This window comes from Asparagus officinalis, chromosome 10, assembly GCF_001876935.1.
Source record: "Asparagus officinalis chromosome 10, Aspof.V1, whole genome shotgun sequence".
In the NCBI taxonomy this organism is placed as follows: Eukaryota; Viridiplantae; Streptophyta; class Magnoliopsida; order Asparagales; family Asparagaceae; genus Asparagus; species Asparagus officinalis.
The window spans coordinates 56,604,788-56,619,753 of record NC_033803.1 but is presented as its reverse complement, the minus strand read 5'-3'; the positions used below and the strand labels follow the sequence as shown (position 1 = coordinate 56,619,753).

The 14,966-nt window shown below is 36.1% G+C and overlaps 1 protein-coding gene across 1 annotated transcript in view; it reads right to left on the bottom strand.

Annotated features, from left to right (window-relative positions):
* Window positions 1,958-14,966, bottom strand: part of LOC109826762 (DExH-box ATP-dependent RNA helicase DExH9) — an 18,737-nt gene continuing 5,728 nt past the window's right edge. Inside the window, exons 2-14 of the mRNA XM_020393782.1 lie at window positions 14,803-14,961; window positions 14,492-14,710; window positions 13,107-13,445; window positions 12,522-12,626; window positions 11,183-11,293; window positions 10,379-10,629; window positions 7,045-7,168; window positions 6,361-6,640; window positions 5,660-5,808; window positions 5,353-5,487; window positions 5,082-5,317; window positions 4,350-4,614; window positions 1,958-2,537 (exon numbers count right to left, since the gene is read on the bottom strand). Of these exons, the coding sequence (XP_020249371.1) occupies window positions 2,259-2,537; window positions 4,350-4,614; window positions 5,082-5,317; window positions 5,353-5,487; window positions 5,660-5,808; window positions 6,361-6,640; window positions 7,045-7,168; window positions 10,379-10,629; window positions 11,183-11,293; window positions 12,522-12,626; window positions 13,107-13,445; window positions 14,492-14,710; window positions 14,803-14,961 (2,652 nt within the window). The 3' untranslated portion in view covers window positions 1,958-2,258. The remainder of the gene's footprint in view (window positions 2,538-4,349; window positions 4,615-5,081; window positions 5,318-5,352; window positions 5,488-5,659; window positions 5,809-6,360; window positions 6,641-7,044; window positions 7,169-10,378; window positions 10,630-11,182; window positions 11,294-12,521; window positions 12,627-13,106; window positions 13,446-14,491; window positions 14,711-14,802; window positions 14,962-14,966) is intronic.

The following is a 14,966-nucleotide window of genomic DNA, read 5'->3' as shown; positions in this document are numbered from 1 at the left end:
GAGCTAGAACTAGCTAGAACTAACATAGTGCGGGCTAGAACTAGCATGCAGAATCTACTCCGACCAATTCATTGCAAAATAAACGCAATCGAATGGAGAATCTACTCCGACCAATTCATTGCCCAAGAGCCCAATTCAAAAAGAGAGGAATTCAAAGGTTTAGATGCAAGCTTAAATAATGTTTTGATTAATTACCATCAGAATCAACATCACTTTGTTCTCCTGAATATTGAAAAAGCCCAAAAAAACATTTGTTGTCGTGAAAGTTGATGCTGGGCATGATTGTCATGTAATGCGATATATGTTAGTCTAAGTTGTTGAAGACCTGTAGCTTCTTCTTGGCAAGCATCCGTGTTGATGGCATCCCGACAACGTTGATGGCGAACTCGAGGGCAAGGTAGTTAGTGACAGTGGCGAACTCCGGCGTAGTCAAGGGCGAGGCGGGGAGCGGCGGAGAGCAACGACGACGAGGCAGGGCGGAGGAGAGGAGGGGAAGTGGTTGGGAACTCGAGGGCCCAAATCGCGAGCTAGGGCGCGGATCTGGAGTCCGACGTCATCGTGAAGGGCCTAGTCGCGGGTAGGAATGGGGCTTGAGAGCTTGAGAGAGAGAGGAGAGAGGAGATGAGAGAGAGAGAGAATGGAGAGAGAGAGAGAGAGAGGGGAGATGAGAGAGCGCTTGGGGCCGAGGCGGAGGTGGCGACGGCGAGGAGGGCGAGGATTAGAGCAATGAGCTTGAGAAAACTCTTGGTTTTAGAGAGAGAGAGAGCTGGTTTGAGGGATTGAGGAGAGAGGATAAGGATAATTTGGGGATTTTAGCTTAGGTGGAATGTAAAAAGGGCCGTAGTACAAAGTGTCATGCTTCAAGGGGCTGATCCACATGGGGAAAACTACGAGGGGCCTCGTCACATGAAGTTTCTGTTTTTAGAGCCTGGACACATTTTTCCCTAAAAAAATTTACCCTTTTTATTAAAATTAAATAAAAATTTAATAAAAACCTATTTCTGGAGAAGCGATGCAAAGCTCTTGTACTTACGTCCTTGTGTCCAGTAATAATCCATTTACCAATTATGACACCAGACTTTTTGCCTCCACACTTTTTTCGCTGTTGGATGCTCGTGTCCGGGAACAAATTAGGGTTATTTGCACTTAAATATCTTAAATTTTACTCAATTTTCAACTCTGGTACACTAAAGTGTTTTTGTCTAAAATATACCAAAAGTTCACCTTTGTTTTTACCTTTGACAAGTGTTCTTCCGGCCAAAAAGTACCCACCGAAAACAAAGTTTAAGTTTGAATATTAAAATTAAATTTCGGTAAACTTGCTAGTATATCTTAAGCAAGAAAATACATGAAGAATCAAAGCTAAAAACAAGGTAAACTTGGGGGGTTTTTTGAGTACAAATAACCCAAAAAAAATACACTGATCCGTGCGGTCTTTGGTTTCCATGTCTGAGATCAATTATGTTCTTTTTTTTAGAAATCAACCAAACAGCACCCTAATATCCACAGCTAGAGCCATTATAGAAACTAAGGGCCTGTTTGGATTTGTAGGGGGTGAAGGGAAGTTAAGGGAAACTTTGGATTTGTAGGGGGTGAAGGAAAGTTAAGGGAAACTGGGTGAAGGGAAAGGAAGGGAAGGGAAGGGAATTTCATTCCCCTTGGTTACACCCCAATTTAGGGGTAACAATTTTTATACTATTAGAGGGTGAACCAAGGTGAATGGAGGTGAATTAACTTCACCTCCTAAATATTCCCAAACAAGATGAATGAAGGTGAATGGTTCCCCTAACTTCCCTTCACCCTCAATCCCCTCAATCCAAACAAGCCCTAAAATTAGTAGCAGATCCGTATACTATTGCCATGACAACATAATATAGCCTCTTCCCGTTTCAACTGTGTATACTTCTCCGAAACGACCATGTAGAACATCTAGAAGCAATTATGAACTGAACGGTTATGACTACAATCACAATTGCTAGTATAACCACATCTTTCCACAAATTGTAATTACACCGATGTTTACGCTTGTTCACCGAGCAAATGGCCTTCATGAAAACTCATAAGGAATACACTTCGGTTTGTAACTTGCTACCTTACAACCGTTTGTTCTTGGTCAAGAATTGTACAGCCTTGCAAATAATCAGAACAATGAACCTCATATTTTACACTTACTACATTTTTTTTTCTAAGGTGCTTTGCAACTTCCTAATCTACAAAACTGCTTAACTGCCATAAATACAGCAGATGGAAAGTCTTGATTACAAATACAAAGATGCAGCGAAGACTATATCACGTTTTATCTTGGCTACGGCCTCTTCGAATTTTGCTTCAAGTTGAGTTTCTCCGATTGACTTTGCAACCAAAATCAATTGTTGTAGGACTTCCTCCATTCTTCTTATTGCTCTGATTAAGCTTCCCTCGAATACTTGTGTCATCTCCATTATCTCGAAGAACTTGGAGCCTTTTGCCCATTCATACACAGCTTCCATTATGTCAGGGCGAAATGAGTTCACAAAATTCTCCACATCAATCTGGATCTGTCAACCGGACAATAACATTTAAGATATGTTATCCAATAGTATAGCATGCTTCATGGTTGAACTTAGAAAGCTCTATCCTATTAAAAAATCCAAAATTTTTAGAAAAATAAGTACACTTAGACTGGACCTCCTTTCCATTTCTATTCTCCAAAACGGGATCTTTAGATCCACTGGATTTTTCCTTTGCTGAGGTTCCATATAGTTTTTCTCTCTTTCCTTCCTATCCAAAAGAACCGAAGAAAGGAAGGGCTAAGTTTTAGTCACGTCATTGTATATAATAAATTTTATAGAACCCCCTTGATCGATGCAGAATCCAGCACAATTTACCTCTAAAACTCTATAAATTTGATAAAAAGATTTGTGAAAAATACAATGACTGATCCTTACATGCACAGCACCTTCCTTTTTTATTCCCCTCCTCTTTTTGGGTTTTTTTGATTGTTCTTTTTTTTTGTGGGGTGTGTGTGTGTGTGGGGGGGGGGGGGGGGAACGAAAACAAAAATGTCGCTACTCTTTTGGTCGGGTGTGAAGTATGTAGACCTAAGCAGTTTGGGGGACAAGGAGTGGCTGATTTTGAAGTAATGAGCAGATCCTTGCCGGCCAAATGGAATTGGGAATGGTTTAGGGTGCCTGAAAGTATTTGATCTGTTACCTTCTACAAATACTATACGAGGAGAGAATTTGTAGTTGTTTAGAGAAAGTATTCATATTTGTCTTCTTTTTGAAAATTGTCATGTCGAATACTTGCAGTCTTGATAGTTTTTGCACAGTATTAGAGTGATGGTTGGAAATGGAGAGGAGACTCTTTTTCAGACAGGTAGTTGGATCGGAGGCTTTCAGCATCTTCATTCCCGGGTTTATCTACTTTAGCAGTGTCTTTATATGCTCCAGAGCAGGTTTAAATTGGGGGTAGTGGGGGCAATTGCCTCCCACTGACTCCCCCTAAGATTTATATTTGCTATTAGGCCTGCATTTCAATTTAATACCCTTTAGTTAAAGTAGAAATTAGTAAGTCACTACAAAAGGACTTCTAGTCCTAAAAACTAACATTATAAAGAAAAACAGTATAAGAGTTTGTGTAATGGTGACTTTGTCTCAACTCTAGGTCACTACTGTTGCACTGAATATTATGTTTTAATCTAAATACTTCATTATTAACTTTCACATACTACTTTTGTCTCATACTAAATATCAAGGAATGTGCAATTCTAATGCAAACATTAAAATAATCATGTTTTTTTTCCTATGAAAAGTTTGTATATGTCCTTAAAAGATGAAGCTTCATCCAAGCTACCAAACTTCTTCAATGTGGTTACATGCATGAAATAGGTACCTGCAAAATGCCAATTAAATGGAACTTAAAAGACAATAAGTGAAATTCTAACTAACTGCATAATCCTAACTATATGTAATTCTTAGTCTGTATGTGCTAACTATCTAGCTTAAGACTTAACACGACTTTTTCTCATGATTGTAAAGAATTTTGACAAGATGCTTCTATTGACTTTATTTATGTGCGTGTGTGTGTGTGTGTTTATGTGTACTCATATGCATATTTGGTACTTGATGCATTAATATTTAGGTAGAAATATCATATACTAGTTACACGTGCACTTATCATACTGCCCCAATGACCAAGTTTCAGGACCCATCCCTGCATTTGCAACAGCTCAATCTCAGAGGGTGATCCTTATGCGAATAGCAGTACAATGGAAAGGAACATCGTTAAGTGATATTCATGATGAATTAGGATATTGCGTAGTCCATAATGAAATCAAGAGAAAGAATCTAACACTGAGAAGAGGCTACCTTGCACTCAAGCTGAACAGCAGCAACCCTCCTTGCTGTCTCCTGTAGCTGGATAAATAGCAAATCAAGCTCTTCCCTCGGTTTCTGGGCATCCTGGAGTTTCTCCTGCCACACAAAACAGGAAAGAAGAGCCACCATCCCTTCAACACTCACATCCTTGAATGCTCCACTAAACATGAGCTCTGTCAGAGTTAATTCATCAGCTGAGCTTATCTCACACGCAACCTTCCCCTTCAACTGCACAACATCGTCACTGGTAATGTATCTGTAATGATTCATTTTGCAACGTAAGCAAGACATCAAATAAAAGCAAATTACCAAATAAAAGTACGTAGCTAGAAACCAAATATTCACGTTTTTCTAAATGATGCAAAGAAATACTAAATTCTACAAACGAGAGAAGGAAAAGAGTATCTTTTGTAGTAGCCGCCACTTCAAAGTAAACTTTCCATTTAACTTATATTTCTAGCATTCACTTCAGAGCATGTTACTTACTGGTTATTTTTCTAATCAAATCTGTCTGGAAGTTCTCAAAGAGTATACTAATCATCAACAGTAGAAAATAGAAATGACATGGTAAGCATCGAACTAAAAATAAATTGATTAGAGGAATCTGATTTAACAATTAAAATTAACCCAAGCCAACCAAACATCAAACAGCCATGAAACTTTTAAGAGGACCTAGACCCATACAGACTGCATTAAACAGACTCAACGGTTGAAATGCATTACCCCAGTCTCCGGAGAACCCTTTTCCGTGCCTTAAGTTCACCTTTAAAGGCTAACGCTGTGGATGATCGTGTTACTTTCTTTATTGACTTGATTCTTGCATTCAATTCTAGCTTATCATGCAATGCTTTCAACTTCTGGGGAGCAAGTGGGGTATTTCGCATAACATGTTTTTCGATTGACCTCTCCAGATCCTCAACTCTTCGAACGGATTTTTTATATGAGCTACTTTGTTGAACCTAAAAGCAAATGAAATGTTAAATACCATACAAGCGGGATCTAAAAGTGGTATACCATCTCTGGAGAATCTAGAAAGAACTTCTGAAACCTTGCTCAGGGTATTCTCTCGTGCTTCCGGTCGCAAAAGATCCTTCGGCATGAAAAGCCGAATGCTACTCAGGCTATCAATCTGTTGAACACATTGAATAAGCCATTTAGGAGGGGCGAATGATTATCTAAGTGATAAACAATAATCGAGGTAATATTACATTCAAACTCTAGGTATGATAAGCTTGAAGGAAATGCCAAGGACATAGCAAAACGATAAGTTTGAAAAAGTAAAGCCATAGATCCAATCTGACCTCAGAAAGTGGCAAAGAAATGATGGTGGGCTCCCCATTCTTCTCATCTAATGGAACAATCTTCACTGGCTTCTTTGCACCCGTTTCCTTGTTTATCATGCATTTTAACAGGACAACAACTGTATAATCTGAATCCTCAGGTCTTTTATCTGAGACATCAAAAAGAGAAGTAGGTAAAAGGATGATGTGGGATCTGAATGCACTTGAGGTTGGTTTCTGTCAGAAGAATAGAAAGAATAGATTCTATAACAGAAAATTATCAAGAAGCTCTATGTCGAAAATTTTATTTCTTATTCCCTGCATTAGGACTACATCAAACTAATTTGATTATAAACACTGAAAAATGCAGTTACAATAGCGTACATTTGAAAGAGATATACACCACAGTATGGAAATTTTGATGCTATTGACTAGCTATGTATGCATAACCTCATCAGTTTGGTAACTTGACTGTAGTTCGAAACAATTTTACATTAGAATAGGAAAGTTCTTAGTACATGTTACTATTAGTTTGTTGGAGTTAAACTGTAGTTCGAAACAATTTTACATTAGAATAGGAAAGTTCTTAGTACATGTTACTATTAGTTTGTTGGAGTTAAAATGTTTGTAGCTAAACTGGTTAGATTTCTCAATTTGAATGACATGCTCCGGATTAATAAAATATGAACTCATACAAAAGTAAGTCCTTTCAATCAGTATACCTCCACCTGGGCTTTTCAGCCTCTCAAAATCAATTATCACTCCCCATGTAACATGCTCTTCTGTGGAGAAAGATTGTGTTCGATCATCAGGAGTGCATTGTACACGCACAAGCCGGCCAGGCTGCAAGAATGGTAAACAGTACTTGGGGGAAAATACAATATCTCGAACATCATTTTTACAATTCTTGAGTTGCTGTAGGAGATCATAATAATCTTCAACGTCTTCCTCTCCTTCAATAATAATCGAATCTCTCTCAGCTTCCAAATCCTTAGCTTGTTTCTGTGTACAACACTTAAGTGGATTAAGAACTAGAAGATCACGATAATGAGACATAAAGCAACCCCCCTCCAAAAAAAAAAAAATGCTTAATTGCTTTTTATAAACGATTAAACGAAAATTATGTAAAATAAATCTATAAACTACAAGTCATATTGAAAAGAAAAGATGGTCAGAATTTCCAGCCAGTTAGGACCCAAGGAAAGCAACTCCAACAAAGGAAAATCTTAATGTAATCACAATTCTATTTTTATTCACGTTAGGAGATCAAAGCTAATGTTTAATTTTTACCCTGAATAAGGCCTTAACCTGTTCACTTACGCGATCACAATCTAGTGTATTTACTATAAGAGGCTACAGACTTTGGACAGTAACATAATTTTTCTTCAATAGTCAGTTTAACAAACCTCTAGATCAGGAAGGGCTCGATCCGATTGAAACTGATAAAAGGAATTTCTGAGAAGATTTTCTGGGTCACCGTCTTCGCACCTCATTTGATTCAAAAGCATATTGTAGCTTAGGTGGAAAGCACTGAATTAAAGGGAAAATTGATGTAATAAATATTTGCAATTTGCAGGAAAAACATTTCATATAAAACAACTACAAGCATACAGCAAAAGATCCAAATAAGCAAAAGCTGAGATCATGATCAATGTGTTATGCCAGATCGCTACACATCAATTACTGTTCTTAATATCTTGTCACAGCAGATACGCCCAGAAGGGAGGAGCTTCCACTATGTAACCAACTGCCAGCACAAAATTTAGCCAAATATCTACAACAAAATGATGATAAAAGGTTTGGAATAAATACTTTAATTTTGTACTTGTCCTACATACTAAAGTGACTAGAGATGAACTGTACTTAACTACAGTGCATCTCCTATAACTCTAATATATAATATTATTATAGAAAATGGTACATAGGAAACATGTAGCACAGTGGCATTGCATTTGCTTTAAATGAAGTGAAGTCATGAGGTCGATTTTTTCTAGCCTCAAATATTTTTTAAATTCTCATTTTTTTGGCATAATACAACCAATGTTTACCATCTCCTATAACTCTAATATATAATATTATTATAGAAAATGGTACGTAGGAAACATGTAGCACAGTGGCATTGCATTTGCTTTAAATGAAGTGAAGTCATGAGGTCGATTTTTGCTAGCCTCAAATATTTTTGGAATTCTCGTTTTTTTGGCATAATACAACCAATGTTTACCCCCCATTTCTTTTCAAACCCAACAACTTCTTTCTATAAATGCAAACTTCTGTCCCTATTTATTTTAAACAATTCTCACCCTATAATACTCCAGTAACTCCACTCAGCCAAAATTCTACCAATTTAACTTTGAACCAACCACTTTCCAAAAAAGTTCTTTTACTAATAAACTCAAAGCTTTACGCCATCTAATTTTAAGCCATTCATTTCTAAAATCAATATTGGCCCAAAAGAACTTTATGAAATTATTTTTAAACTCAATTTGTATTTCAGCTGTTTGACACATAGCGTATGCTGCTATATATTTCTTTAATTTACCAAATTTTTTACAAGTGGTTAGGTATGCAGTGATGCAAAATGTTTAAACCTTTTTTTTTTTGGTTTTTTTTCCATACTAGTGCCGCGACATCACTAACTGTAGATGAGCAAAGTATTACCTTGATTTATTTTCAAACTCACACACTTACAAAAAGGATTTTTTTACCTATAAGTTTTAACAAAATTTATTTTTAACCTACCCACTTGCAAAGCCACTCTCCGACCCTGAATACTTGAAAGAATAAATTTCAACCCACTTGGATGTCAGCTGTTCAGTACAATGTAAGCTACTATATTTTTCTATAACTTGCTATACTTTTTATTCTAAATAGTTAAATATTTGTTCTAAATAGTTAAACATACGATATAATTTTAAATTGATGTTTTAACTTATTTTTGGCTTTTTACAAGCTAATACAGTGGCATCTTGTGGGTCAATTTTGCTCGTCAGTCCAAAAAGACTTGGGATAAATACTTTGTTACTGTTGCCATTACTGCTGCTATTTTATCATTGTTTGATGCTACACAAAAATGTGATCTCCAACCAGGTCTTTCAAGTAAGATTTACTGAACATGGCTGTCCAACATGTTATAATGACTTGATTGTCACCGTGCATGACAAGTTTAATTATTACCTACCAGATAACATCCAAGTGTCAAAGGACATTAATATCATATCATGGATCTTGAAGCACTTCAAATGTAAGCGTTGGAGCTACAGGCACTGAAAAGAAAATCAATTGTTTATCGCTTGTTATGTACAGGCAGTGAAAAGAAAATCAATTGTTTATCGCTTGTTATGTAGAGGCACTGAAAACAAAATCAATTGTTTATCGCTTGTTATGATTGGAATAAGAATTTCATACAAAACCAAATAAGAATTTAACCAAAATATGTTGCCCATGAAACTTTTTCTTTCTTGCTTTAAACTACTTCAATAAACCTTTTTTCTAATTAACAGAATATATAAATTCAAGTCACGGAACATGAAACTAGGTTGCAATCTTTTACTCAATTAATGTTACTTAACCATGTGAGAACACAAAACCCTACCTACAGGCAAAAAATAGAAAATGCCTTTGTATGAAAAGCTTCTGTAGAAACAAAATAAAACAAACTATGCACTCTAAATGTGTAGCAGACATTTGAATGAGTAACTTGATGCTAGGTTCCGAGAGATTAATCCTTGCGGTGACCACTGAAATGAACAAGCATATACAACCACACAAAAAGGAATTATGAGAGATGGAGCGAGGCAAATAAGTATAATAAACTCGAGTGAAATAGACTTGACTTTACCATGTTAAAGTAACAGATATTTAGTGCCATTACTACAAATTACTCGAATATGAGGCTGTCTAATAATTTGATAAGACATGAATTAAGGTAAAAAAAAGAACTGCCAGATTTCTCTCCCTATGCAGCGGAGACTAGCTATTACTAGAAAGTGTAAAAATCACCAAGTACACATGCTTCTTGGCTATAAATTGAAAGAGCAATACCAGGTGTCTTTTTTTTCTTTTCTTTTTCCTTTCTTTTTTTTGGCTAACAGAGGAGTAATACTTTAGTTTAATCTTGAGAAAGTTGCACATGTGCAAACATGACGGAAGTGCGGGTCAGGAAGGAGGGAGAAGAAGCTAGCAAGAAAAAACAGGAGAGTTAAGCAAGCAGTTTTCTTGTTTTTAACAAGTATTGGACATCTATAAGTGGAAACATTATCTCCTAAAAAAAATAAAAATAAAAAGCAAGTGACTGAACTTGGAGAATTTAGATTGCTCCCTACAGTAACAAGAATCTATGTAAGGGCTTCCCCACCCCCCCCCCCCCAAATAAAAAAAAAAGATTGAGGGAATAGGGAGAAGAAAGAAAAGGAAAGGCTATCCTTCCCAAATGGGCAAACAAAAAAAGAAGAAAGCATTAACCCTGTACAGAAACTTCAAAATGATATAAAAAGAAAACGGAATGTATCTCATGGATATATATGTTTCCCATTAGAAAAAAAATACTTTTATTTCAAATTAGAAATATTTTTATTAACAAATACAAGTAAAAGCAAAGAATCTGATTCATGAGCATAGTTTGAGACAGAAAAAAGGCAGCAGAAAACAATTACACGATAGGTTTTGGGGAGAAGAACATACAAAGAAACAAGAATATAAGCTAATATGTCAGCAGATTCAAAGAAGAGTAGATAATCATACCTATTTAAACAATCAGCACTTCCTTTCACCATCATTTTGGCGGTAGATGGCTCCATTTTCTCATCTACCATGAGAATGCAAATACCACGCTGATCAATACCTCGACGCCCAGCACGACCACTCATCTGAATATACTCCCCGCTAGATATCCATCTAAATTTATCCCCATCAAATTTACGCACATTTGTGAAAACTACCGTCTTTGCAGGCATGTTCAAACCGATACTGAAGGTTTCTGTGGCAAACAAACACTAAAAAAGAAAGTTTAACCTCAGACATGATACAAAACTTGCATCAAGAAAATAAGAATCTAAAGAAGAAACTAAGAAATAAGAAACAAGGAGTTTCAATTTTTCTATGTAAGGGCATCTGCATAGAATTTTATATTAAGAAATAATGCTTCCGCACCAGCAGTTAAAGGATCACTCCATCTTCATTCCCTCAACGATTTTGAACTAATTACAGACAAAGCAGATTATTATGGCTAAACAAATCTACTGAACCCTAACCAGTGACGCAATTAGGCAATAGGCAATTTTAAGATGAAGAAGCATCAAGCCTTGTATACACACGTCCTAGCATCATCGTTTGGACATACCAAGAAAATAGGAAAGCTCATGGCATCATCAATAAGGATTCGTGTTTACACCGAACCTGTGTTGCTTAGGAAGATCATAAAGCATAATTGGCTATGGAAACTCTGTCAGGTTAAAGACTTTTAATGGGGAAAAAATAATTCGTACAGAACTGTCCATAGCCTTGGCAACATGTACTTAAGCAAGAAATCATTATTTTGATGCCAACCTTGATCAGCCCTTCCTGAAAGAGTATCTCAATAACTTCCTTTAAAATTGGCAGCAGACCAGAATGATGTACACCAATCCCACGTTTCAACAAGGGTAGCATATTTGAAACCTGTGATAAGTATAGATAGCACAAATTTATTCCATCAGCAAACAAATGAAATCAAAATACTAAAGCAAAGACAAGAAAAGCATGAGTTTTTATCCAGCTACAAACAGGAAATTAATAACAGAAACTATGTAACAGAAAGAGGCCTCAGTGAGAAGATACAGAAAAAAACAATAAGCATTGTCAAAAGCTACTACCAAATTTTCATTCAGCCAAGTAGATTGAACCTTCCTTTTTCCCTTCTGAAACTGCACAATCTCACTTTTCTCTTTAAAGCAAAAAATGGAATCCGCTACAGTAGATTTTATTTCACGATTACAGTTGTAAACAAAAATACTGAATTTAGAAATTTTCTTATAAGAAAGGATCTCCAATGACTAAAACGAACTCAGTAGAATATGGTTCTCTGACATCTTATCAATATTTGTCCAGTGACCTCTAAGCATAATTCAAGCGGTTTCATCAAGTAATATTAGTCCAACTGGTACGATGTATCTCATCATTTTGCAAGTCCCCCCCCCCACACCACCACCTAAGTAACTCCAAAGATAGCACAATAATGAATTCTTATCAAGGGAAATGGACCAGCAAACGAAAAGGGTATGTTCACAGGAACAGATCGTAAAGCAAGAAGAACTTAATAAAAAAATAAAAAATGTTTAATTTCACATAATCCCCCTGAACTTGGGGGTGTTTCACATAATCCCAATGAACTTGGTTTATCAAACATAAGCTTCCCAACCTTCGGGGTGTCTCAAAACCCCCTCGAACTTTCGCCTTTTCTAAATGGACTCCCCTGCCTGTACTTTGCAAATAACCAAAATGTTTTTCGAAGAAAAAAAATAAAATCTCACATTTTGTCATTTACCAGCGAAAATCTTTCTAATTTTTTGGGTATTTTGCACACAAGAAAATAGTGTACCTTCGCAAATTTTGTCATTATTATTTACAACAACATACCTCATTCCCAAATTTTTGAGTTTTTTCTCGCAAGAACATTTTATTTCGTTGCAAATTACACGTAGGGACGTCCAGAGAGAAAAGTTTAAAGTTCAAGAGGATCTTTGTGAGACAACCCAAAGTTCAGGGGCATTATTATAGGGTTATGTCAAAAAGCCCCCAAAAAGTGGAAAAGGATGTTAGTTCCTCAACGCACAACATGTATTCTCAAAAAGTAACACAACGCTAGATACATGAGAGATAGATAATAAGCTACGAAACAAAATCTTGCCTGTGGAAGCTTCTTGTCATCATCAGAAAGCATGTCCATTGCGCTCCAAAAGATGGTTTCAACATTTATTTTCTCATCTTCTTCATTTAAGTCCAATTTTGCCATCTATAGTCCAAAGTTAAACATATCAAGCTATTAAAGTCAACAATAGCTTAGTTCTAACCACACAGAAGAATCACTTCAAAAAATGACAATGAAAAATACTCTTGAATCAAAAGTATACAATGTAATTTTGGATTAAAAGAAATACAACATGCAAGCCCCACAATTATCGAATTCATCAATTCAGAAAGTAGCAAGGAGCTCGCATAACTAGTATCTGAATGAAACTTGGTCTGTAAGAAGATTGTTCATGCTTAACAAACCCATATTTTCATCATTTCCTTTAGTAATCAATAAAGAAATGGCAAAACACCACAAAATTTATGTGCAGATGTCTAGATAAGGAGAAGATTAAGATTAATTGCTTCCGCAATTTTATTATAAGAAGTTCCAAGAAGTCAATTGGATGTTAAGAAAACATATACATTATATGAAGAAAAAAATAGAACTTGATAAATAAATAAACAGATCAGCAGGCATTACCTGCATTGCAAGAAACTCACAGTCCCTTTTGCTGAAACTGAAAATTATCACAGGATCGTATTGTCGCTGGATTATCATTTTCACCATTTTAAATATGTCACTTTCTTCACTAGGCCTGCCTGATAGTAAACCTTTTTTCCACTTCCCATTTTCCCTTTTCTTATCCCCTTCACTAGCTGGAACAAGTGCATTTAAAGCTTTTTGAAAATTGTCCTCCCTAAATTTCCCTCTTTCATCCACCACCAAATATAAGCCATCACCTCCAGAAGGAAAAATGTAATGCTGAAGTGGTGTAGGTCGATAATCCGTATAAACAATGTGGCAAGGCTGCTGATGTACCTGCATTAAACAAAAGGTGATTGATGCCAAAAAAAGTAATCGACCGAGGACATGTACACAAAGGATGGTTGCCCAAAATAAAGCAATAAATAACAAAGATATAAAGTAGATTATACTTCAAACAAAGACATATCCACTTTGTAATGACCATCTACAAAACTATTCAAATAATATATCTACCTAGTGTTGTTGATGCCAAAATTGATAATAAAATTAGTCAGCAGTGGGCTGGCTAACATCAATCGGAGACACTCCTTGTGATCTTATCGTCATCGGTTAGGTGTTTATAATGAAAATGGGGATGGTATCAACAATGTAACATCAAAGAACTAGACAATATTTTATGACCATCTTTCAACACCGAAGCAGGCACCAACTCCTTGTGATCTTATCGGCATCATTTAACTATTTACAATGAAAACAGGGATGGTATTATGGTACAATGAACAATGTAACATCAAAGAATTAGACAATATTTTAAGACCAGCATTCAACAGCTAAGCAGGCACAAATTTCATGGGCAAAATACCATGGCCAAGAAGGGAGATTGCAGAACATCTTTACAATGTTGGCTGGTGGTTAGATCCTACCTAATTGATCATGAAATTTAAGCTTTTCAAACCAAAAGGCAAGCCTTCAGATTCTCCTGGAGTTCAAGAGTCTAGAAGAAGAAGAGAAGAAACCCGGTAAAATTTTTATTGAACTTATGTTTAAGCATAAATATACAGCAGAAGACTGAAAAGGAAATGTTTCCAGATCCTAGACCTTTAAATTCCAATTGAATCAAAGGTAGAAAGCATCTAGTCTATGGATCAACCATACAAAAAAATAATCAGCTTCAAGACCCTTGAAGGAATTCATTTTTGAAACCAAATAATGTATATGCTAATTCAGCAACTAGCATCATAACTCAAGTTTTGTTTCCTTAAGTTATCGGCTAAAAGTTGGATCCCAACTTAAATGGTATCAAGTAAATTTGATATAGTGGAGAGCAGACAGAAACTTGTATAAGAGAATGACAATCAAATCAAAAGTGTAACAAAAACCTTTGCTACCCAATCAGCAAACTCCTTCGCGTTAGGAACTGTTGCAGAAAGGAAAACAAAACGTGAGTTCTTAGGAGCCAGAACAATGCTTTCCTCCCAAACAACACCTCTTTCCCTATCGCGCATGTAGTGTACTTCATCAAAGATAATCCAAGCAACCTCCCTCATAACCTCTGATCCTTTGTATTGCATACTACGTAAAATCTCTGTTGTCATGACCTAAAAATTACAAAAAAAAATGGAAATGAAAGTTGTTAAGTGCTATTCCAATAGGAAACCCAAGGAAAAATAAAGCAACCTTCATAGTTTACCAAGCAGGAGGCACTGGGTTCTATAGTCACATCACCAGTCATAAGACCAACGTCTGAGAATTCTTCTTTAAATTCTCTATACTTTTGATTACTAAGAGCTTTAATTGGAGAGGTATAGATGACCCTTTGTTGGTTTCTCAATGACATGGCGATAGCATACAATG